The sequence below is a fragment of the Prionailurus viverrinus genome, chromosome B4, assembly GCF_022837055.1.
Source record: "Prionailurus viverrinus isolate Anna chromosome B4, UM_Priviv_1.0, whole genome shotgun sequence".
Classification (NCBI taxonomy): Eukaryota; Metazoa; Chordata; class Mammalia; order Carnivora; family Felidae; genus Prionailurus; species Prionailurus viverrinus.
In genome coordinates, this window is record NC_062567.1 from 135,182,618 (window position 1) to 135,209,126 (window position 26,509).

The 26,509-nt window shown below is 39.1% G+C and overlaps 1 protein-coding gene across 5 annotated transcripts in view; it reads right to left on the minus strand.

Annotated features, from left to right (window-relative positions):
- Window positions 1–26,509, minus strand: part of SMC1B (structural maintenance of chromosomes 1B) — a 78,361-nt gene that overhangs the window by 44,566 nt on the left and 7,286 nt on the right. For 3 of the 5 annotated variants that reach the window (XM_047866769.1, XM_047866770.1, XM_047866773.1), the window contains exons 2-10: window positions 19,001–19,189; window positions 16,416–16,528; window positions 16,125–16,328; window positions 12,939–13,177; window positions 11,408–11,666; window positions 10,077–10,217; window positions 4,418–4,500; window positions 3,421–3,628; window positions 286–471 (exon numbers count right to left, since the gene is read on the minus strand). In XM_047866769.1, the coding sequence (XP_047722725.1) occupies window positions 286–471; window positions 3,421–3,628; window positions 4,418–4,500; window positions 10,077–10,217; window positions 11,408–11,666; window positions 12,939–13,177; window positions 16,125–16,328; window positions 16,416–16,528; window positions 19,001–19,189 (1,622 nt within the window). The remainder of the gene's footprint in view (window positions 1–285; window positions 472–3,420; window positions 3,629–4,417; window positions 4,501–10,076; window positions 10,218–11,407; window positions 11,667–12,938; window positions 13,178–16,124; window positions 16,329–16,415; window positions 16,529–19,000; window positions 19,190–26,509) is intronic. The other 2 variants (XM_047866771.1, XM_047866774.1) reach the window with 2 other exon arrangements.

Below are 26,509 nucleotides of genomic sequence, written 5' to 3' on the forward strand. Positions count from 1 at the left end.
GAGCAAAATACATTGCTGGCTAGCAGGCAGAGTGGTGTACCACTAGAGTCATGCCCTCAAAATCATCAAGGTACACTTACAGCAAAACTAAATTAGAAAGAAATGATATTAAATCAAGAACTACTATGCTTTGCCTACCAATACTCTAACACCAGCCATTTGAGTGACTAACAGGCATTCAAGCTATGACTTTTTTCCTATCGCTGCCTAGTTTTAGGCAATAAAGACATGCTTTAAAGACAAGATTTTGTCACCACTAAGTAATAAACATTACAAGTCTCTTACATCAAGGTAATCTAGAGCAAGGAATGTCTCCGGTTCAGCTCTTTCCTCCTTCAGAAATCGAATACAATCTTTTGCCACCTTTTCGGAGGCTACGACAATGGCAACCATGTAGCGACCAAAAAGTTTAGTAACAGCCAGTTGGTATTTCTTATGAATAGGGTGGCAGAGGTCAAGCAGTCTTCCAAACTTAGCAGGTTTCAAAACAGGAGAAAACAAACACATTACTGAGGGACAAATAATTCACTGTTTTTCAATGTCACAGAGCATAATGGACCATAAACTAATTTTACAGAACTATAAATATCATATTTGAACACTGTCTCATTCAAATGGACATAGGTTTAATTAGGAAGTATCCATTTAGGTGTGCCACGCTTCATTTAAGAGTAATGAGGAGGGGCGCCTGGGTGGCGCAGTCGGTTAAGTGTCCGACTTCAGCCAGGTCACGATCTCGCGGTCCGTGAGTTCGAGCCCCGCGTCGGGCTCTGGGCTGATGGCTCAGAGCCTGGAGCCTGTTTCCGATTCTGTGTCTCCCTCTCTCTCTGCCCCTCCCCCGTTCATGCTCTGTCTCTCTCTGTCCCCAAAATAAATAAACGTTGAAAAAAAAAATTAAAAAAAAAAAAAAAAGAGTAATGAGGAGAGACTAGCCTTACCAAGGTATTGAAATGCTTCACAAAGCCACGGTAACTCATCCACTCTCTGAGTATTAAATAAGAATCTATGAGGTGCCTGCTACATGCAGTTTACTGAGCTAGAAATTGTGTGACCATCACTGAACAAGTGACCTTACAAGGCTTTCAGTCCAGTAGAGAAGATATAAATGAGAATTACAAGCATGCACAGAATAGAGGAATAATATACACTGTGATAACACAAAGTATTCTGAGCGCGTGTAACAGGGACCAGGTTGACTGGAGAAGCCAGGGAAGTCTTCCTATGAAGAAGTGTTATATGAGATCTGATGAATGGCCAAGAAGTAATTAGACTGAAAATCAAAAACTTTACTAGAAAGTGTCAGCATATCAACCGTCCCGTATCATCACTGCTCCCTAGAAAATCTGAAGATTCAATTTTACATCTTTCTACTCTTTCTTCATTTAATAGGTTCTATTTCAGGAACACCAATTGCTTTATGATAGGGCATCGTTGTCTTTAATATTCATTATCTTGCTGTTTGTATTTTTCTTCTCCACTCAACCTGTGATTAACTCAAACCTTACTTCCAGGTCAGTCATTTGACTTTCAGCTACATAACCCATTCCTTGCTACTTGCAATTTACTTATTGGTTCAGCAATAATATTTGTTCTTGACTTGTTTTCTTGGCTCTATGTTTTACTTTTTATTTTGTTTTAGCTCAGATGTGAATCTGGTTTTATGAATTCAAGCTCTTACTAAATTATCCACAGCACACCATACTTAAGGGGGATTTTGTTCAGTAACCTTCTTCCAGACTAGCCTCTTTGACTCCTAAATGCTTTTTCAAAAATTTTATTTAAAATTTTTTTCAGAGACAGAGCGTGAACAGGGGAGGGGCAGAGAGAGAGGGAGACACAGAATCTGAAGCAGGGCCCAGCTCCAAGATATCAGCACAGAGGCCGACATGGGGCTTGAACCCACGAACTGTGAGATCACGACCTGAGCCAAAGTTGGACGCTTAACCAACTGAGCCACCCAGGTGCCCCATTCTAAATGCTTTTTAAATTACTCTTTCTTTTTATTATTGCATGTACCTACAGCTGTTGTATTGATTCTTTTCAACTTGCTTACGTGGGCAGCTCTGTTCAGACCTTTAAGTTGCTGTGGTGGATAACTTTCCTGATTGCCTCACCTACAACTGAGAGCACCAAGTGGTGGACTAAATTAGGTATTTTCTGTTTTATCTCCTCAGTATTTTCTGGGCTGTTTTCTATCACCTAATGGCATGGAGGATAGGGGCAAGTGAGAGCGGAGTTGAGGCTGTGTAGATCTTTTGTCTGAATACTTGAGCTTTGCTCTTTCTTCTGAGTTTTTAATTAATATCCAATACCAAGGTTCCTCTGCCTCGGGGGAGGAGGGAAAATTCCATATTTTGGGTACAGGGTTTTGAATTGGCCTTTACTTCCATCTAAGAACATCAGAGGTTTATGTTTCCTGACCCACTAGTTTTGAATCAGAAGGAAACAAATATATATAATATATATACACACATACATACACACACACACACACACACACACACACACACACACACGTATATACTTGTGTTTACTTGTTGCTAGATTAAGGGATACTAGGTGAGAATTCTCAGGAATTTGTCAGTTTTCCTTCTGCAGAGTTAAGAACAAGAAATGTTCAATTTTTTTTCTTTTTTTTTTTAAATCATGGACTATCACCATTTTCTGAAGTTTACAGCATTAGATGTAATAGCCCTGTTCCTTTTTCGGTTGTTGAACTACTTTTTAAAACTAGTTTCGTCATTTTGTTTGGTACTGGGGGAAAGGATTGTGTGACCCAGCCTTATTCCTCCCCCATCACTACCTAGAAGTCAAGACCAGTTTCAAAACAGTTCAAGAGGTTGCCAGGGCCAAAAGCTAAGAACAGGCCCTCCTAAGAGAAGGACTGCACGGTGTCCCCTGGTGTTAATGACCAGAGAGTGAGACACCACAACCCCGACAGCAGAGGAAGTCATTCTGTGAAGCTGATGCCCCAACAACCGGAGCTGTCCTGCAGCTAATGAAATGTATCAGCAGAAGTGGATACACAGATTTAGAGAATAAAACATCATTATTTCAAAAGCATGCCATTGAGGTTAACTGAAAATATTAAAAACAAAACAAAACAAAACAAAACCAAGAAGAACATGAGGCTTGAGGCGATCTGTTGTGACCTACATAGGGGGATAGTGGTCGTTAACTCAGACTTTCTGGGTCATACTGTTAATGTCCAGGTTTCTCTCAGATAATTACTTATCTTTAGACACTGTTGGAAGTTAAATTTTGTCACAATTATCTACTATTATATTTTAAATACAAATAATTAAACACAAAACTAAAAGACTTCTGAAATAATTCTGCTTCCTAATAATGGTAACTTTTTAAATCCCAAATAAGAAAGCTTAGCCCTTTTGTTTCAATTAACTGTTCACTTCTAATTACCACAGAATCTGGGTAAAGTCTTTTAAGGTGTTCTAGAACTTCTGCTCTCTTCTGCTGACGTTTTCCCTCATGGTTATCAATTCCAGCATTCTGCAGTTCACTTCTAATAAGGTTCAATTCTTCATTAACTTCAGACATTCTTGATTTTGTGTTTTCAATTTCAACCACTAGGGTTTCCTCTTGCTGTTTTTTCTCTTTCAAGCAATCCCTACATAACAATAACAATAAGTTACTAGCAAAAAGAAAAAAAATTAATTGCAAGATACAACATACTGTGGTCTGGCACTGTAGGGGAATGGAATAGTGCTTATCAATTTTAAATGATGAAAACGACAATAAAATAAGCTTAGCACCAGACATGGGCAAAGAGATTTTGATCATTCTTTGTTGGTTCAGAAGATACACATTTCTGAAGACTGAGAAAGTGAAAGTAAGGATAGATCACTATAATCAGAGGAGTCGTTGTGGGCTTAATAATAAGTAAATGGCAATGAAAAACAAAAATCTTAGTGGGAGGATAATCAGGTCATGCCAGCTATCGTGACATAACTTATTATAAAACATCAATACCAACATTTCAAGTTTCATCACTTGAAAGTTTATATTTTAAAACTTAAATAGTGTATTTACTTATGTGGTTAAGTCTAATTTTTAATTATCTACAATGAAATGAAAAAAATGGAGGAGTGAGGGGCCCCTGGATGGCTCAGTTGGTTAAATGTCCAACTCTTGATTTCAGTTCAGGTGGTGATCTTGCAGTCATGGGATCGAGCCCCACATTGGGCTCCATGCTGAGTATGGAGCCTGCTTGGGATTCTCTCTCTCTCCTTCTCTCTCTGCCCCTTCCCCCCTCAAAACAAATAAACATTTTTTTAAAAAAGAAAAAAACCGCAGGAGAACATTATGATACAGTGGAAGCTTTCATTTCACAGATATAACCCAAATATACCAGACCCTCGAGACACAAGAAAGCCACAAGAATTTCCCCTGTACCCACATGCATGCTTTTGTATATTCTTCCAACTTCTCTATTCGTTTTTTATGATCTTCTATCTGCTCTTTTATTTGCTTTAGATTTTCCTAAAACAGGAAGAAAACTTAAAATCAATTACAGCAACTCCAAATAAAGTTATTTTTCACTATCCTCCTAGAAGTTACTAGAGAATTGTAAGATGTTCTAAACTTGAAATATATCAAATATAACCTCATATGGTCATATGTTTTCATATAAACACCTATAAGCGCAAGGTTTAACTCTGAAAAGGCAGTAAAGCATAGAGCTTTGAGTTTGTAAGGGTCAAGGTTCAAATCCTGGCTCTACCATTCACTAGATATTTGGCAACTCCAAACTCTAAGGGTTGATCTTCAAATGTCTACACATTTCTTATCTGTCCCTCAAACTAATTCATTCAATAAATATTTATTCCCTGGCTGCCATGTACTGGGAACTAGAGATATAATAATGAACAGGATAGAGTCTCTGCTCTCAAGGACTGAGGGCTGGTGGGAGACACACAAGTAGACAGTAATTCTAGGGCAGCTACTTGGTGTTACAAACAGCACAGGCACCTGGAAGGCAACCATGGGCTTGCGAGACTAGGACTTTGCACAAGTCTTGCTCCATTCACTGTATCACTAAATACAAGTGCTGTACTAGCCTTCAAGGTTTCACATCTAACCTTTCCCGTATTCACCCCGTGCACTACAGCCAGATTAACCTTTCTTACTCCATTACTAAGTGATCTAAAACCAGGAGCGTACCAAAGTAAAAACAATTCCTTTTCAGTATATAATAGCAGATGAAATGACAAAATTTTCATCTGGAAAAGGAAAAATATATTCTATGAAGATAATTATGTCATTTTACTCATTTGTAATACAAATTCACTGAATAAACATCTACTGTGCTAGGTGCCGGAGTTATAAAAATAAGCAAGACATAGTTCCTTTTCTCTAGAACTCACACATTTCACAATTAGAGTGGTTATACTGAAATTCTATTATCACAAACTTAAGAATTCCATTCAAAGAGGGGCGCCTGGGTGGCTCAGTCAGTTAAGCGTCCCACTTCGGCTCAGGTCATGATCCCACAGTTCATGGGTTCGAGCCCTGCGTCAGGCTCTGTGCTGACAGCTCAGAGCCTGGAGCTTGCTTCCGATTCTGTGTCTCCCTCTCTCTCTCTGCCCCTCTCCTGCTCATAGTTGGTGTGTCTCTCTCTCAAAAATAAACATTAAAAAAATAAAACTTCCAACAACAAAAAAGAATTCCATTCGAAGAAGCAAAAACAAGATGAACGAGGCATACCAAATTAAGTCAACTGGAAACACCTGCCTCTGCCTTTGCTCTGGCCACTCCCAGGGCTTGTATCACGCCAGCTGGGCTCCTTTGTGGTCAATACCTATCAAGGTCACCATCTGTTATGCCAGGAGCTCAGAACAAACTTCAGATATGGCTTAGTTTAAAGAATGGGCTTTAATGAAGAAAATGGAAAAGGCCAGGGTCTTCCCATGGAGAAGTGGTTAAGGCCTGGGTGTTCTGCTCGACACACAATAGAGGATAATCAGACAGTTAGGGTACCAGGTCTTCTGGATTTGAGATGCCGGCTGATCACGCAGTTGTCTGGGAGAAGCAAGCACCGCCCAGAACCTTGTGATCTCAGGATCTGTGGGAAGTTGAAGCTCCTCCTGTCCTGCGGGAAACTGAGTCTGGGTACAGACGTCTCCTTCTGTCTCCAACCCGACATGGTCCTCTTCTACTACCGATGTGTTTGTATTCAAAAGACAGCCACAGGGCGCCTGACACTCGATTTCACTTCCGGTCATGATCTCACGGCTCGTGAGATCAAGCACCGTGTCAGGGTCTGTGCTGACAGCATGGAGGCTGCTTGGGATCCTCTCCCTGCCTTCCCCTCTCCCACTCACGTGTATGCATGTGTGCTCTCTGTCACGTAAAATAAACGTTAAAAAAAAAAAGCTGCAATTAACCACCACTGACATCTAAGTACATGGTTTACAACGAACACTGTTACAAACCCTGCCTTTAAAAGCTTCCAGTCTAGGGGCGCCTGGGTGGCGCAGTCGGTTAAGCGCCCGACTTCAGCCAGGTCACGATCTCGCGGTCCGTGAGTTCGAGCCCCGCATCGGGCTCTGGGCTGATGGCTCGGAGCCTGGAGCCTGTTTCCGATTCTGTGTCTCCCTCTCTCTCTGCCCCTCCCCCGTTCATGCTCTGTCTCTCTCTGTCCCAAAAATAAATAAACGTTGAAAAAAAAATAAATGTAGGCTCATAGAGGTGGGATTCTTGTAATTTTTCCTTTTTTTTAAAAAAATGTTTTTTTGGGGCGCCTGGGTGGCACAGTCGGTTAAGCGTCCGACTTCAGCCAGGTCACGATCTCGCGGTCCGGGAGTTCGAGCCCCGCGTCGGGCTCTGGGCTGATGGCTCAGAGCCTGGAGCCTGCTTCCGATTCTGTGTCTCCCTCTCTCTCTGCCCCTCCCCCGTTCATGCTCTGTCTCTCTCTGTCCCAAAAATAAATAAACGTTGAAAAAAAAATTAAAAAAAAAAAAAAAAAAAAAAAAGCTTCCAGTCTAGTAGAACTGGTACCAAATGAACTGTACTTCTTATTCAATCTGATAAAAGCCCTCAGATGCAGATTAAGCCCAATGAGTAATTAGATGAGGAAAAAATTATTTTCAGGTTTTTGGTGGGAAGAAAAAGTGGGCCCGAGAAGGCTTTGCAGTGTAACTACAGAATTTAATATGTAAAGATGAGGAGGTTTTCCCAAAACTAGCATGTACAAAGGCAAAAATGTACAAAGAGTATTTACTGAAATCAGTGTACAATTTCATAATGTGATGCAAATGATACAAGTGTTTTAAAGTAGTTACTGCTTTGGTACTGCATCTGTTTTTCTCCTTCCACAAAACGTTCCCTCTTCCACTCATGATTATCAAATAGTTCGCCTTTCATTCTTGGTCGTCTTTTCACCTGCCAATTCACAACATGCCTAACGTGAGAGGCAGTGCAGTGTATGGTGAAGAAGACTGACTGTGGAGACAAAGCGCCTGGAAGCAAATCCCAGTTCCTCCACTTACTCGTTTAGTCAAGTTAACCATGTTGTGCCTGGATTCCTTCATCCGTGAAATTCGTCCATCGAATATTTACTGATTATCCCTTCTGGATAAGGAACTATTCTAGACATTTGGGTTGTATCGGTGAACAAAACAGACAAACATCTCCCCACTTTTGTGGAGTTAACTTTCTAGAGGGGGAAGGCAGACAAATAGTGTATGGAAATTAAATCATGTGTTAGGAGAGAAACACTTTGGGAGAGCAGAGCTGGGGCAAGGCCAGCAGAAGTGTGGTGGGTACTATAATTTTAGATAGGGAGGTCAGGGTAGGCTTCAATGAGAAAGCAACATCTGAGCAAAGACTTGCAGGAAGTGAGGGAGTGGCAAATGAAGAAATGTAGGGCAAGCTTGTTCCTAGCAGAGGAATAACCGGTGCAAAGGCCTGAAGGCAGAAATATGTCCAACATGTTCCAGGAGGCCAGTACAGCCAGATCACAGGGAGTAAGAGGGAGAACAGATAAAGCGGAAATTTGAAAGGTAAACTGGAGGGGGAGGGCGAGCGACCAGGTAGCTCTTTGGAGGGCACTCGAGGACCCTGACTTTGTGTGTGATGGCGAGCTACTGGAGGAAGTAAAAGAGAGCAAGTGTCATGATCTGACTTAGATATTAAAACCATTTCTTGGGGCGCCTGGGTGGCGCAGTCGGTTAAGCGTCCGACTTCAGCCAGGTCACAATCTCGCGGTCCGTGAATTCGAGCCCCACGTCAGGCTCTGGGCTGATGGCTCGGAGCCTGGAGCCTGTTTCTGATTCTGTGTCTCCCTCTCTCTCTGCCCCTCCCCCGTTCATGCTCTGTCTCTCTCTGTCCCAAAAATAAATAAACGTTGAAAAAAAAATTAAAAAAAACAAAACAAAACAAAACAAAACAAACCATTTCTTTGGCTGCTGTGCTGAGGCTGTTGTAGAGGAGACGACAGCGGAAACAGGAAAACCTGGCAGGCTATCAGAGTGGTACAAACAAACAAACAAGAAGATGGTGATCGGGACCAGCAGGGCAGTGGAGGAGCGATACGAGACTTGGTACACGTACAAAGTGGAGCCGGCACAATTCCCTAAAGGAGTCAAAGATGGAACCCAAGTTTTCTGGTCGGAGCAACCAGTAAGAGTGAATCTCATCACCTAAAATGGGAAAGATTACGTGTGGGAAGCATGTGGGGGTGAAGATCAGAAGCTCGGCTTGGATTAAGTTTGAGAGATCTATTCAACATCCACAAAGGAGGTGCTGACAAAGCAGCTGGATATATGAGGTTGTGAGGAAGAGATACGAATTGGGGAGTCATCAGCGGATGACATTCAAATCTATGGGAATATAAGTCACCAAGGCAGAAAACTTAGAAAAGAGGAAAATCCAGGATGAGAACATAATAATACTAGTATCTACTTCATAAATTTGTCTGAATATTAAATAAATAAATCAGGTTCAGAGCAGTGCCGTAAAATGCTATATACGTGGTATGTACAAATAAACACTACACTATAATATTATTGCTGTTTTCTCTGGAAAACGTCAGACCCATTTCCACAGACATATTTCATTTTGAAATCCCAATCCTCAGTTTCCTCATCTGTACCTAGAGTAAATACCTACTCTTTGTTATTATTGTGAGATGTACAGGAGCCAACGAATGCAACGTGCCTGGCAAAGTAATCAATCAACGTTTTCCTCTAAATTCCAAATATTTACTTATAAGTCAAACGTATATATAATTCAGAACCATTTACCCTTTACAATTCTTATCAGAAATGGTCATATTTTTAGGATGGCCCACCGACTGTATAAAACATCACGATCTGTGATCTGTTGAATTGCCATAATAATTTTGGAGTCCAGTTCTCACTCTTTGGAAAACGAGGTCATGAGGAATAGAGGAAAAGACCAGACCCTTCGTGTATCATCACACGCTTTCATCTTATTCAACCTTCCCGTCTCTATGAGGTAGACTCATTGGTCCCTCTTGCACAAATGAAGAAATCAAAGCCCAGCCCAGACAAGTTAAATAATTTAGTTACTTCTCAAGACTACACAGACCCGTGACAGGAGGAGACTGGCTGGAAGCCAGGTCTGCCTAACCGGAGGGCAGAGCACTATCATGCGGCCTTGATGGTCACTTCCCATGCAGTGCAGTAAGCTCCCAGGCTCCTCCTGGGCTGTGTCCTTGATGTTTCCACAGGGCCTTGCATTCACCTCTGTTAAGATACTTGTCTGTTTTTTCTCTTTATTTATCCTCCTCCTCACCTCACTGAACTAAAACACATGAAGGAAAAAAAACTGTGTGATCTGCTCATGCCCATCACCACATAGGTGTGTAGAAAACACTTCCTGATTACATGAAAGAAGGTGCTTTCTGCTTCTATCTTAGACCATGATGAAGGAGCACCTAAAGGACACTAAGTGGCAAAACAAGGAGCCCAGAATTTTTAAATTAATGGCTTATGCCTAATGTAAATCCATTAATATACTGAGAAGCTGACACAAAAAGAGAATACCATTTCATTGATGGTAACTCCCCGTCATGACTGCACAAACAGAGGTACCTGAACTTCTCCGTGCCTCCTCTTCTCGAATGCCAGTCTTTCTTTATCAGCCCTCTGTTCCCACTGCAGCTTTTCCAGTTGTTGGGTCATTATAGCCACTTTCTTTCTTACTTGTTCCTTAAGTTCTTTATAACGATCCAGCTGTATAAGGAGTATTAAAATATTACTAACTCACAGAAGGAACACGAGAGGAAATTTTTATGTGATATCCTTTGACTAGAAGATAATCTTATCAGTTTTAAATAAATCGGATCATAATTGGTTATCTTTTCCAGGTAAGATAATGTGAAGGTAAAATGAACCTCTTCTTATTTAAAACTGCCTAGGGGCGCCTGGGTGGCGCAGTCGGTTAGGCGTCCGACTTCAGCCAGGTCACGATCTCGCGGTCCGTGAGTTCGAGCCCCGCGTCGGGCTCTGGGCTGATGGCTCAGAGCCTGGAGCCTGTTTCCGATTCTGTGTCTCCCTCTCTCTCTGTCCCTCCCCCATTCATGCTCTGTCTCTCTCTGTCCCAAAAATAAATAAAAAACGTTGAAAAAAAAAATTAAAAAAAAAAAAACTGCCTAGATAGACAATAAGGATTCAAAACCAACTCTCTAAAGTCTCTGCAAGAAAAACTTAAAGAGAAAGGGGATTAAAAAATAAAACAAGAAGGGGATTAGATTCATTAATAGTCCACATGCAAGGAGTTCAGATAAAATCAAATATTTTATTTATATAGTTATTTTGGTATATATTTTATGATGTAAAATTATCATAACATTAATGAAAGATAAATGATAAAAAGTCAGTTGAGAGAATGTTTGAAAACTCTGAATTAAAAATTATGGGAGCTCTACTACCAATTTATCATAATTATTTTTTTCCCATTTGTTATAATTAAATCTTACATACCAAATTGCATATTAATTCACCACCACATTTAAACCACCTCAAACAATCAACTTCCCTCCTGCCAATTAAGTGGCCATGTTTCTTCAAAGCCACGTATATCTGATTTTTAAGTTTTTATAATATCCGTAAGGAAAAAACGATTACCTCAAAAACGTAAGAATATCAGTTACCTAATTTTATTACAAAATGATACCATGTGGTCTTGTTGAAGTATTTTCTATGACTTCAATGAACTCACAAAGGTTATAATGCCATCGAATCTTATAAAACAAAAATACCCTAAAGATACATTCTGCATATAGGCTGAAAAATTTCAATCCCCATCACTGAGATGAGGATTGTCTGAGGTCAATCTCTTAAAATATCAGAGAGGACATCCTTTAAGTTATTTCTAAGAAGCTGAAATAATAGAAAGTTTTCTCTTATGTTGACTTGTTCACCTGACTGGCTTCTAGTTCAATGTCTCGCCTTTTGTATAAGATTTCTTCCTCAACCTGCTTCTCAAAACTTCTCCATGCACCATCTAAATCAACCAGCTCTGTCTCCAGGGCCTTTATGTCATCTTCCTGTTTAGAACATTGTTTTTTACTGTCCTTTATTGATTTCTTAGCCACATCTAATTTCTTGAGGTGGTGAGAAGTATTTTCTTTGGCTTTAATGTATTGAGGCCTTTTCTGATTTAAAAGTGCTTCAAGAGATCTAAAAAGAAAATAAAGTTTGCTTTAAAGTAAATTAAATCTATACCATAAAAGGGAAGGAAGTTCTTTTGATCAAATCATACATTTAAAAATAAACTTTAAAAATTGACTTTCAGAGACTATAAGCGGATCAGTGATTTCCAGAGGTTGGGGGGGAGGTACCGAACAGGTGGAGCATAGGGAAATTTTTTGAGTGGTAAACCACTCTGTATGATACCATAATGGTGGATATAGGACGTCGTACATTGGTGAAAACCTATAGAACTTCATGGCACCAAGAGTGAACCTTAATGTAATGTATACAAATTAAACAAATCACTTAGGAGGCTAAGGGATCCAGATGGAATACAAAATGTGACCAAAGAATCTACTGTATTACCAGTGTATGAAATCACCTTCCTGAAGGGGATTGGGAGGAAAGGTGCTAACCTAAGTAACTCTGAAAATGAGTCAAGTCTATAAAACTAAAAGCAAGAGGACCTGTGCACAGGCACTGTACTCTCATTGCCAAAGTTGCTCCCCATGAGGGTATGGGTTAACATCAGCAGTACCGCCACAGATGACTACTAGAACTGAAAATGACCGGCTGACCGTGGAAGCCAGGTTGCTCGCTATTGCCATGGAGGTTACGGACAGGCGAGAGAAGGTCAACATCAACAATGATGGCAACTCACATTATGATGTATTAGACAAATGCTAGGTCATATAACATATTATATGTAGATATTCCCGATGTGATGAGAAGGACATTTTACCTCCTGCGGCCTTCCCCTTCAAAATCCATAAACCTTGACTAATGATGAGAAACTATCGGGCGAACCCAAATTAAGAGACATTCTACAAAAAAACCTGACCAATATGGCTCAAAATTATCTAGGTCATCAAAAACAAGGAAAGGCTGAGAAACTGTCACGGCCAAGAGGAGCCCACAAAAACAGGATAACAAATGTAACATAGTGTCCTGGACCAGAGACAAAAGACACTGGGGAAAAGAGAGAAAATATTAGTCAACCATGGACTTCAGTTAACAGTAGTGCATGAACACTGGTTCACTAATTCCGACACATGTATCATATTAATAATGTTATTAAGTAGGAGAAACTGAATGTGGGGAATATGGGAACTCTTACTATCTTTGTAATTTTTCTGTATATCTAAAAGTATTCCAAAGTAAAAAGTTTATCTAAAAAATCAACTTTCAAAATGTCACTTATATTTTTATTTTTTCATCAATGTACATAAAACCTGTTAATAACTATGTTTTAAAACTCACTTTAACTCTTTTTCTGTTTGTTGTAGTTTTCTAGTTAGCATTCCATGTTCCTTTTTCTTGGCTTTAACTATGTTTTCATGATCAGAAAGAGACTCTTTGGTGACACTCAAATTCCTGTTCACACGCTCTAACTCGGTGTTCAGAAAATGAATTTTCCTTTCATTATGATATAGTTGGAAAAGCTGTAATTGTATTTTGTTTATTCTCAGTTCTTCAAGGAGACTCTGGTAACGTTCTGCCTATAAAACAGTACAATTCAGTAACAGTTAAAAGGGAATATACTGAAGTTGACCTTTCATAAACTCAGCGAGAGTACCAACAAATGATCTCTAAGGAATCAAATTATTTATTATTTAAGTATCCTTCACAAGTTATCAAATTTATGAAGTTAATTCTTGTCAAAAGTAGCATTATTTGGAGGTTTCTGGGTACACATACACAACAAACCAGTAAACCAGATTTTATTCTCATATACTCAGTGATATGGTGGTAAGAACAATGAAGTGGCACCTGCTAACCTGGGTCCTCATCGCATTTCTGTTTGGACCTTGGACCTCAGAGTATGGCAAGTCCATTAACGTTTCTTTTTTTTAAAGTTTCTAGTCATTTATTTTGAGAGCCCGCACACGCATGTGGGAGGGGCAGAGAGAGAGAGAAGGAGAGGGTGACAGAGAGAGAGAGAATCCCAAGAAGGTGCCGCACTGTCACCACTTAGCCCAATGTAGGGCTCAGTCTCACAAACTGTGAGATCATGACCTGAGCCAAAATCAAGAGCTGGACACTTAACCAACTGAGCCACCCAGGTGCCTCACCATTAACATTTCTGCTATCTGTTTCCTCATTTGTAAACTGAATAAAGTTGAATGACTTATAGGGCCCCTAGCAACATTAAATCCAAGAATTCCGGGTAAAATTCCTGCTATAAGATATAATTTTTCTATTAATAGAACAGGAATATGAAAATTCTAAAGTATATGGACAATGGAAGAATTTCTTTACCATTTGTACTCTTAATAAAGGAATAAAGGAATGGGCTGCCTTGAGAGAAAAGCTCCTAATCAATGACGTATTCCAAGTAACAGGTAAAAAGCCATCTGCCATGACACCGTAACAAATAGGAATTTCAACGATTCGAACTGTCCTCATAATGTTTAATGTTCTGCAACTCTACTTTCTGAAAGCTGTTTCAGTATATTATGAAAAACATAGTCTGACTCTCACCAATACCACCCCTTACCACTAACAAACCCAAGGACACATACGCACACGTAAAAATATGAAGAAACAAACATCACAGTGAGAAACACAACACTTTTATTTCTTCAAATATTATTGACTGCCTACTATGTGCCAGGCCTTTGTTGCTGGGAATATAGGAAGGAAGAAGACAGAAAAAGTCCCTGCTCTTACAAGCTTATAATCTAGTTGTTCTAATGGGGGGGGGGGGGGATTAGAGATTAAACAAGCAAACAAATAATAAACAAGATAATTTCATGCAGCAATAGATGTTACAAAAGAAACAATAGGGTAATACAACCGTACCAGGGAGGGGAATGCCAATTTAGATTGGTGGTGTGGATAGCAAATGCCTACCTGAGAAAATGGCAATGAAACCTTGAATGAGAGAGTATTGGCCATGAAAAAAATCAGGCATACAGCTATCCAAGCAGAGGAAATAGCAAAAGCTTCAAGCTAGAAGTGAGGACGGCATGTTCAATAAATAGTAAAGGCCAGTGTGGTGGGAGAGTAGAGGAAACCAAAGCTTGAGAGGTGGGTGATGGTCTAGGTCAGTAGGCTGGACAGGGACACTAGTGGGAAGCACTGCACTGATGGAGGTTTTGTGCAAGAGAAAGACAAAATTTGGGGCGTCTTGGTGGCTCAGTCCATTGAGCGTCCAACCCTTGGTTTTGGCTCAGGTCATGATCTCATGGTTCGTGGGTCCGAGCCCCACTTTGGGCTCTGCACTGACAGTGAGGAGCCTGCTTGGGATTCTCTCTCTCCCTCCCTCTCTGCCCCTCCCCCACTCACACGTGCTAGCTCTCTCTCTCAAAAATAAACATTTAAAAATTAAAAAAAAAGAGAACAGAGTCTGATTTGCATTTGACAAAGATCTAAATTTTTTTTAATGTTTATTTTTGAGGGAGACAGACACACACACACAGAGTGTGAGCAGGGGAGGGGCAGAAAGAGAGGGAGACACAGAATCCGAAGGAGGCTCCAAGGTGTCAGCACAGAGCCCAACATGGGGCTCAAACCCACGAACCACGAGATCATGACCTGAGCCAAAATCGAATGCTTAACCGACTGAGCCACCCAGGTACGCTGACAAAGATCACTCTAAACGCAAAGAACTATCAACCATAAATGAGGTACTCTACTAGGCATTGTAAAGGGCACCAAGAAATACCACAGAACAGCATATGCAAAGCATGCCTCTGGCCTCCTAGAGGTTCCCAATACCCTTTTAGGGAGTCCCTGAAGTCAAAACTCTTTCCATAATAATAGTAAGACTTCATTTGCCTTTTTCATTGTGTTGACATTTACACTGATGGTGCAAAAGCCAACGGTGGGTAAAGCTGCCAGGCCTTAACATAAATAAGATTTGATACAGAAGGAGATAGGAGCATTCAGCTGTCTTGCTTTAAGCCATATATTAAGGAGATTATAAATATGTAAAACAATGTCACCCTTCTGATTAGTTTTACAAAATGCAATTATTTTTCATAAAAGTATGTTATTTATATTAATGTGTAATGTTTCTTATTGCTGTTTTTACATTGATCATTATAATATATTTCTTAAATTTCTCAGTTTTAATTTCAAACACAATAACTATCGGTCAGAAACTCCTTGGGGACCTCAATAATTTATAAGAGTGTAAAGGGACAAGATCCAAAAGTTGAAAGCCCATGCCTGCCATGTAAGATATACACCCCTCAAGCTTATTTGTAGTTGGGAAAATCAGACAATTTTGTACTTCAGGTAGCAATGCCTATTTAGGAAACAAAACAGTAGAGACTACGTCAAAAAGCTTATTTTTAATGAATAGTGGGCCTTATTTGTCTTACATTATAAAAAAAAAAAAAAAATCTTTTTAGTAACCCAAAGCCAATACCTAGCAATGCTGACAGACAAAAGACTTTGTATCCAACAGTTACTGGTTTCATCTTCACGACGATGCCTTACCTCTTCTTTCTCTAACTTTGCATGTTTGCGCTCTGCAGCCACATTTCTTTTCTTATTAAAATTAAACTGTGCATCCTCTTCAGCTTTCAGTAACTTTCTTTTCTTTTCCTCATACTCTCCTATGAGCTCTCCTGAAGTGCTGATTTCCTCAAAAAACTGGGTTCTTTCTTTGGGTTTTTTCATTGAAATCGACTCTACAGTTCCCTTTCAAAAACAGTAAAGCACATCAACATAAAATATGTGGATGCATTTTCAAAATCGTGAGCCGACTAAACGAGTACAGCTCCTTACCTGAAAAACGAGACAGTTCCGTGCTTTGACCATTACGCCTATCTTTTCCAACTGGGCTATGTAAGCAGCACGACTCACTGGATTATCATCAAAATGAAATTCTGAGCATCCCCCTAAGAGAATAAAACTGTTATTGGAACTATAAATACCAGACATGTAACAACTATTCAAAGGTTAGTAAAATTATTTTTCTTATTGAAGTGGCCAGTTATGTAACAACATAGGTGTTATTAATAAACGCATTTAATCAGTCAACAATTATTGAATGTCTACTCTATGCCAAGGAGAATTCTATAGCAGTGAACAAAACGGAGGACAGTCTGGATCTCAAGGAGCTTATATATCCCACAGTGCAGACAAAAATGAGATACGTAAGTACAATAAAGATGTGAGAAAATGTTAAGTGCTAAGAAGTAAAAGAGAGCTGGGAAGGGGATATGGAAGTTTCTGTGACAGGGAATAGACATTACAATTTTAAACAGGATAGTGTTGCAGGATGAATGCTTATGTCTCCTCCCCCCCCCCCCCAATTCATATGTAGAAATCCTAATGGTATTAGAAGGTGGGGCCTTTGGGAGGTCATTAAGTTGTGACTGTGGAGCCCTCATGAATGGGATTAGTGGGCTTATAAAAGAGACCCCACAGAGCTCCCTAGTTCCTTCCACCATGTGAGAACACAATGAGCTGTATGCAACCCAGAAGAGAGCCCCTCATCTGACCGTACTGGCAACCTAAGCTTGGACTCCCAGACTTCAGAACTGTGAGAAATAAGTTTTTATTATTTATAAGCTATCTAGTCTGTGGTGTTTTGTTATAGCAGCCCAAACAAACTAAGACAGATGGGCTAAGAGCAAAAACAAAGCTGAGGCCTTGCACTTCTGGTCTGAACATATATCACAAAGCCACAGTAATCCAAACAGTATGGCACTGGCATAAAAACAGACACAGAAACCAATGGCACAGAATAGAGAGCCCAGAAATACTGCATGAATGCACCTATATGTGGAATCTAAAATAGTCAAACTCATACAAACAGAATGGAATGGTGGATGCCAGTGGCCAAGGGGAGAAAAAATGGGGGGAGATGTTGGTCAAGTATTATAAAGTTTCCATTATGCAAGATGCTAAGTTCTGGGGATCTAATATATAGCAATGTGACTACAGTTAACAATTTGTATTATAAACTTCAAATCTGCTAAGAGGGTAGATCTTAAGTATTCTCACCACAAACACACACAACAATAGTGCCTGCATGCAAAGAAAATGGTAACTATGTAAGGTGATACATGTTAATTAGCTCAACCGTGGTACTGACTTCACAGTGTATATTAAAACATACATGTTTTAAATACATGCAATTTTGTGAAATTAACATTTTTTCTTTTTCTTTTTCTTTTAAAGTAAGCTCCAGGCCCAACCTGGGGCTCAAACCCACAACCTCAAGCTCAGGAGTCACATGTTCCGCCAACCGTGCCAGCCAGGTGCCCCTAGATACATGCAGTTTTTTACCTGTCAATTATACCTCAATAAAGATGGGAAAAATAAATTTATGACGATTTAGTAAATAAAGAGTAGGCTAGAGAATCCTTACTGAAACAGAGACTTTTGAGTAAAAACCCAAAAGTGAGAAAGAAAATTCACCAATAAAGACACCTAGGTGATAAAGTGGTAAAAATACTTAAATTACACATTAAGGTATAGGTATACAAGTATTTATTAATAAAATAGTATTTATACATTAGAAAATTAAGTCCATGTTCTAGTGGACCAGAATGAAATATCAAAAACAAAAAACCAAAACCAAGACATGCCTATATTATGGAGGCTCTGTAAACTCTGAACATATAGAAAAGATATTCATAAACAACTCTCAATCTTGCTTCTTCAGGAAATAGGAATTATAGGATTTAAATCACAAAATACAAATTCATATATTTCACTCAAATTGCTACTCAGTGGTAGAAAAACTTTCTACACAAACCAAAAATACAGGGGCATCTGGGTAGCTCAGTTGGTTAAGCATATGACTCTTGTTTCGGCTCAGGTCATGATCTCATGACTTGTAAGACTGAGCCCTGTGCCAGGCTCCTTGCTGACAGTGTGGAGCCTGCTTGGGATTCTCTCTCTGCCCCTCCCCTGCTCACACACGCATGCATGGTCTCTCTTTCTCTAAACTTTAGTAAGTATGTATGTGTATGTGTGTGTATATATATATATATATATGTATATATATACGTCTGTATATATACATATACTCAGTTCATCACTAAGAAAAAGTTAAACATACGTAAAGAACCTCCATCATTTTAACCTAATAACCAGTAGAAAAATGCTATTTGACAGTAGAGAAATTTGAACAAATATGTCTGCTTTAAAAAGAGTCTTAGTGGAGACTCATACAGGTTCTATAATTTACTTCTGAGATTTGCAATCCAAGAGAGGAAAACAAAAAAACCTCCAAATCTCTAGTTTACTATGTCAGTGAAATAATAAATCACACCCTTCAAATAAATAAAAAACAGGTCATCTGACTTAACTTTTGAAAAATCAAAGGACTCATAAGCAAGTATCTACAAAAAAAATACCTCGGATAATCCTTGTAAATGTTTTCTCCTCTCCACTTTCCTCCACGTACACAATTTTTACACTCGCACAAGAAGAGACAGGTTTTCCAATATGTGCTCCATAAATGAGTTCTTGAATATTTTTCACTCTTAAATTAGCTGTTTTCTCTCCCATTACAAAACTAAGTGCATCCATTACATTAGATTTTCCTGGGAAAGAAAAGACAGAAAAGTTATCCCTTGTTAACAATAAAAAACCTTGCCCAGAGACAAAGAAGCCAACAATGGAAGTGAAATATAGCCAATACACATGTCTAAAGAGTAGTACTGTCTTGTCTATGTTTAAAATGCATGTGACCAATTTTATATAGATCACCGTGTTCTTCCATGCAGCTATGGCAGAGTATTAAGTGGCCTAAATTTAAGGATCTAAGCAAGTGGATCTAAACCCAACTCTCTTCCGTTATTAAATATTGTACTATCAGTCATTCCATTTTATGATTAACTATCACCTATTTTAAAAAATGGCTAAGTATGTCCAAGATATCCCAAGGACTAGAATAAGGTTGCCGGAATACTTATGACTGTAGGAGGTGGCGGTACAGAAAAGTTATAGAGCAGGTCTGAGCCTGCAATCCTTTGAAAGGCCTGCTCACAAGATTGGCTGTCATCTGGGGATTTGTATTTTGGGAGAGTTTCCACCACTTTCTGGTAAGAATGTCTCACTGTGCCGAAAGCGTTTATACGACATGATTGATGCTGGACACCTCGCCTGTTTTCTTTTTAGGAGTCTGGAATTTTGGTAGATTTTGGTTTGTGCTAGACAGAGGGTGCCTAGCTGACCATTCCCCAATAAAAATCCTGGGCACTGAGTCTTTGCTTGAGGTTCTTTGGTAGACAACATTTCATGTATATTGCCACTACATGTTGCTGGAGGAGTTGCCTGTCCTGTGTGACCCCACTGGGGGAGGATTCTTAGAACCTCGTGCCTGGTTTCTTCAGTTTGTCCCATGTGCCTTCCCTCTTGCAGAGTTTGCTCTGTTCCCTTTCGCTGTAACACATAACAATCCTGAGTACAACTACACGCTGAGTTCTGTGAATCCTCCTAGCAAATCACTGAAACGGGGGGGGGGGGGGGGGGAGGGGGGTGTAGTCTTGGGCATTCCTGATCCAAAGGCCAAATTGTTATACAATCATGAGCCCACAGTTTGCTCTAAGACAATTTCCAAGGTGCTGTGTCATTGCTACTACCATCTGTATCTATCTACCTATCAATCAATCAATCAATCAATCAATCACATTCCTTCCCCCATATCCACAAGGAACTTAAATTTCCAATGCCAGAACAGGAGGAAGATAATACAAAGAAAATACTGCCAGCCAGTGGAAATATGGCTTAGTTTTAGAAGTTTACGATCTTGGCTTGAACTCACAACCCTGAGATCAAGACTCGCATGCTCTACCAACTGAACCAGCCAGGCGCCCCAGTTTGTAATCTTTCTAAAAAGAATCAGAAGTGGTTAAAATGCTATAAATTTATTTAGCTAAGTTTCAATTAATGATTGGGTATGAAACATGGCTTTTTGGGTTGACTGAAAGCTATTATAAGCCAGATAGGACAAAGTGAATACTAATCGAGTTGAATTAAATCTCACTGTAACAGAATTAAAGAGAAACCAGTTTTGGTCAATCCTTATTTAAAATCTGCCTAAAATAAACACTTGCTTACCCAAATTAATTTATTCCATTAATATCTTTTGAATAGCTATTATGTTAATAGCTATTAAGGATATAGCAAAAGAAGACAAAAAACCTCCCAGCCTAATGAAGGTTATGTTCTGTTAAGAGAGACAAAAGACAAAAAAAGACAATTCCATACTAGAGTTAAGTATCGTAAGTAAGGAAATAAACTGGGTGATGGAATAGAGGGTAACTGGGAGACATAACTTCAGATAGGATGGTCAGGAAACATTTTAAGAGCCTACTGACCAGCCAGTGTTAGCTTAAGACTCATCTGCTGAAAAGAATGAACGAATGAACAAACGAACCAACAAACCAAGTTTGGTAATGGTCAGATAGGGGACCTCTGCTGTAAAAACTCAAAATCAACATAAGGAAAATAATAATTCTGGAAGAATTATCTTTTAGGTCATCATCACTCAAAGATATAAAAATTACACTACCACTCTCCAGTCTCCAAACCTCAGTATTTCCATTCATTTGCTTTCTTAACTAACATGCTAAGTCCCTTTTCATTCCAATTCTGCACATCCTCCTCCCATTTCCTCCTTCTTTCCCATCCTTCTGCCCATTCAAGTCCTTGTTACTTCAGGTGTCTCCTAGCTGTACTCCTACATCTGTTATCCAGTCTTTGCAACAATCCTATGAAGTAGGTTTTAATTTGTGTTTCATAAATTAAAAAGTAGAGACTCAAAGTCAAACAAATTGTATGTTTTGGAGGTGTCTGAATCCAAAATCTATATACTCTTCCAACAAAAAGCAGAGAATTATAATCCACTATAGTAAGTTCTAAAATAAAATTAACACACCTAGACACACTTAAGAGAAGCACTAGCTACTGGAGGCTCTGAGTAGACTTTAGCAGGAGATGATTCGGGGCTAAGTTTTAAAGGGTAATTAAGAAGTTTGGGGAGGGGGTAAACATACCATTCCAGGAAAAGACAACAGCTTGGTCATAGGTACCGAGAAGTAAGAGAGCATGGTACCATTTCAGTAAAAAATGGCAAACAATTTTATATAGGTGGAGCAGAGCTTATAAGAGAGAAATTAAACTTTATGCTGAAGATGATGTGAAACCATTGGAGGATTTTAGGAATAGCAGTGAATTTTTCAGACATGTCTTATCAAGATTTCTCAGACAATAACCCACCAGAAAAATGAGCAAAGGATATAAGAAGGCAATTCAGAGAAAAATATAAAAGGCGCCTGAACATATGAAAAGATACTTAAGCTCAGTCATAATAAGAAAAATATAAATTAAAACTGTATTGACTACCAGTTCTATCGTACTGGCAAAAATCCAAAACTTTGAAAACACCTGCCTTTGGTGAGGCGGAAGGGGAACATACCCTTTCATATATTGTTGTTGGAGTTACAAAATGATACAACTCCTATGGAGGGGAAATTCGGCAACAGCTAATGAAATTATAAATCCATTCATCTTTATTTTTTATTTGAATTCCAGTATGGTGAACATATATTAGCTTCAGGTATACAATGCTGTGATTCAATAGTTTCATATATTACACCATGCTCATCATGATAAGCATACTCTTAATCCCCTTTACCTATTTTTTCAATCCTCCTACACACCTCCCTTTTGGTAACCATCTGTTTATTCTCTATAGTTAAGAATCTGTTTCTTGGTTTGTCTCTTTTTTGCTTTGTTCATTTGTTGTTTCTTAAATTCCACATATGAAATCATATGGTATTTGTCTTTCTGACTTATTTCACTTAGCATTATATTCTCTTGCTCCATGTATGTCTTTGCAAATGGCAAGATTTCATTCACTTTTTATGGCTGAATAATATTCCACTGTGTGTATGTATACGTGTATGTATGTATGTATGTGGTATATATATGTATGTGTGTGTGGATATACAAATGTAAATATATATATACATATATATCACTTCTTTATTCATCACTTGATGGACACCTGGGTTGCTTACATATCTTGGCCAATGTAAGTAATGCATCTATAAATATAGGGGTGCAATACCCCTTCGAATTTGTGGGTTTTTTTAAATTTTTATTTATTTTTGAGAGAAATAGAGAGAGACACAGTGGGCAGGGGAGGGGCAGAGAGAGAGGGAGACACAGAATCTGAAGCAGGCTCCAAGCTCTGAGCTGTCGGCACAGAGCCTGATGCAGGGCTCAAACTCACAACCGTGCGATCATGACCTGAGCTGAAGTTGGACGCTTAACTGACTGAGCCACTCAGGTGCCCCCAAATTAGTGGTTTTGTATTCTTTGGGTAAATACCCAGTAGTGCGATTGCTGGATCATAGGCTAATTCTGTTTTTAACTTTCTGAGGAATTTCTATACTGTTTTCCACAGTGGCTGCACCAGTTTGCATTCCCACCAACAGCGCACAAGGGTTTTTCTCCACGTCCTGGCCAACACCTGTTGTTTCTTGTGCTTTTGATTTTAGCCACTGTGGCAGGTGTGAGGTGATACCTCATTGTAGTTTTGATTTGCATCTCCCCGATGATGAGTGATGTGGAGCATCTTTTCATGTGTCTGTTGGACCATCTGGATGTGTTTGGAGAAATGTCTGTTCATGCTGTCTGCCCATTTTTAATTGGACTATTTGATTTTTGGGTGTTGAGTTGTTTAGCTTCTGTATATATTTTGGATACTAACACTTCATCTAAATCCATTCATCTTTTGAGCCAGCAATTCCACTTCTAAAAATCTATCTCCCTGATTTATGTGCACAACTGTACAATGGCAAATACACAATTATGCAATTCATTACAGGTTGTTTCTAACAGAAAAAGACTGGAAACAACTCAAGTGTCCAAAAATTAAGGGAACGCTTGAAATAGCTGTATAACAGCTACACAATGGAGAATTACACAGCAGAAAGAGAACAGAAGAGGATATAGTAAGTAAAAAAAGTGCATAACAGCATATACAGTAAAAAACTAACTATGAACTTTGATGTAATGAGAAGTGAGGAGTTAGAGATAGCAATACATACATATTTGCTTGCATCTGCAAAAAGAAAACACTGAAAGACGATCAAGAAATGAATGGTCATCTATACAAGGTGAAGAGCAGGACATGGAAACTGAGTTGGATACCTGTCTGCCTCTTCTGGTCCATTTTCTTTTCTTTTCTCTCTCTTTTTTTTTTAATTTTAAGTTTATTTATTTATCATTTATTTATTTTGAGAAAGACAGAGTCAGCACAAGTAGGGGAGGGACAGAGAGAGAGGGAGACAGAGAATCCCAAGCAGGCTCCACACCATCAGCACGGAGTCTGACACGGGGCTGGAACCCACTAAAACTATGAGATCATGACCTGAGCCAAAATCAAGAGTTGGACACTTAACCAACTAAGCCACCCAGGAGCTCCTCCTGGTCCATTTTCTACCCTGCTTTCTGCCCTGTATCAATAGGTTCTCATGCCTTTTGGCTTCTACTTGGATTGGGCCAATGGGGAGCTCTGGCAGGAGAGAAGGAAAAGAATAGGGTCAGGGTATTTATTCCCTTACTTCCCTCTCTGTGAGGTGGCTTCTAGTTAGCTGTGTCTTTCGACAGGTCACCACCCTTTCAAATTTCCTTCTGGGTTCCTTCCTCTCTGGGCCTTGGGTGGTGACAGATCCATCATGCTAACCCTGCAATTCCTCTAGTCCTTCCAATTCCTTTATAGCCTTACACACATTTGTAATTACTCCCTTTGTAAACAAATCTTCCACAAATTGTCCTCATCTGAGTGTGCCACCTGCTTCCTGTTGGGACCCTACCTGATAGGGGAACAGTACAGAAGCAAGATCTCTTGGTGTATACCTTTATATAGAGTTTTGAGCGTTGAAATATGTGTATGTATTGTCATTTAAAAAAAAAAAAAAAACTAAAATTTAAAAATTCTATAAATGAAGGGCGCCTGGGTGGCTCAGTCGGTTAAGCGTCCGACTCAAGCCATGATCTCAGGATCATGATTTGAGCCCCACATCGGTATCTTAAGTCTGCTTAAGATTCTCTCTAAAAAAATTAAAAATAAAAATTCAAAAACAGAAACAAGTAAACTTAAGTGAATATTAAATTGGTGATAGCCATATTGAGAAATGGTTTATTTCAAGGGACCTCAGATCACAAAATTCTGACTGTACATTCTTAGTGGGATGTATTTCAAGCACCAAAAAGAAGTATAAAAGAACTTTAAATTTCCTTTAGTATCTTTATTGTTTGTAATGATACTGGCATTGGTAGTTTTAAGATCATTTTCTCTGTATTATAGATTTAAGCAAATAAGTATATTAGTGATGTTAGGAATTATTTTCAAAGTAAGAAAAAATATTTGCAATGACAAGAATCAGGGCACAGTGAAAACATAGTTATGTTAAAACTGAATGGGGGGCACCTGGGTAGCTCAGTGGGTTAAACGTCTGACTCTTGATTTCAGCTCAGGTCGTAATCTCATCGTTTGTGGGATTAAACCCCACATTGGGCTCTGCGCTGTGAGCATAGAGATTCTCTGCTTAGGATTCTCTGTCCCCCCACCCCCGTCCCTACCCTGCTCACACACAAGTATGCACATGCATGTTCTCTCTCAAAATAAATAAGCTTAAAAAAAAAAAGCCTCAGTTTTATAAACCTTAATGAAATGCTGATTCAGTCATAAATATTATTTGGCATTAAAACCATCTGGGTAGCACACAGGGTAATGTCTCTGACATCAGCTGTAGCAATAGTTTCTAGATAGGTCCCCTGAAGCAAGGGAAATAAAAGCAAAAATAAACTATTGGAACTACATCAAAAAAAAAAAAAAAAAAGCTTCTGCACAGCAAACAATTAATGAAACTAAAAGACAACCTGTGGAATGGGAGAAGATCTTTGCAAATGACATAGTAAATGATTACTATTTAAAGTATATATAGAAGTTATACAACTCAACACCCAAAATACAAATAATCCAATTGAAAATGCGCAGACAGCATGAACAGACATTTCTCCAAAGAACACATCCAGATGGTCAACAGACACATGGAAAGATGTTCCACATCACTCATCATCGGGGAGATGCAAATCAAAACTACAATGAGGTATCACCTCACACCTGCCACAGTGGCTAAAATCAAAAGCACAAGAAACAACAGGTGTTGGCCAGATGTGGAGAAAAAGAAACCCTTGTCCACTGTTGGTGGGAATGCAGACTGGTGTAGCACTCTGAAAACCAGTATAGAGGTTCCTCAAAAAATTAAAAATAGATCTACCGTATAATCCAGCAATCGCACTACTGGGTATTTACCCAAAGAATACAAAAACACTAACTCAAAATGATATATGTACCCCTATGTTTATAGATGCGCTATTTACATTGGTCAAGGTATGTAAGCAGCCCAGGTGTCCATCAACTGATGAATGGATGAAGGAGATGTGGCATGTACATACAATGGAGTAGCACCCAGTCATAAAAAGGAATGAAATCTTGCCATTTGCAACAACATGGATGGAGCTAGAGAGTACAATGTTAAGTGGAATAAATCGGAGAATGACAAATACCATATGATTTCACTCATGTGGCATTTAAGGAACAAAGGAAGAGAGAGAGAGAGAGACAAACCAAGAAACACTAAGTATAGAGAACAAACATAGTTACCAGAGGATAGTTGGTAGAGGGATGGGTGAAATAGGTTATGGGGAGTAAAGGGGATTAAAGAGTATACTTATCATGATGAATGCTGAGCAATGTATAGAATTTTTCAAACACTGTATCATATTAAAATTTAAAACTTAATAAAATTTAAAAAACTTGGGTAAATGCTTGATAAAGAACA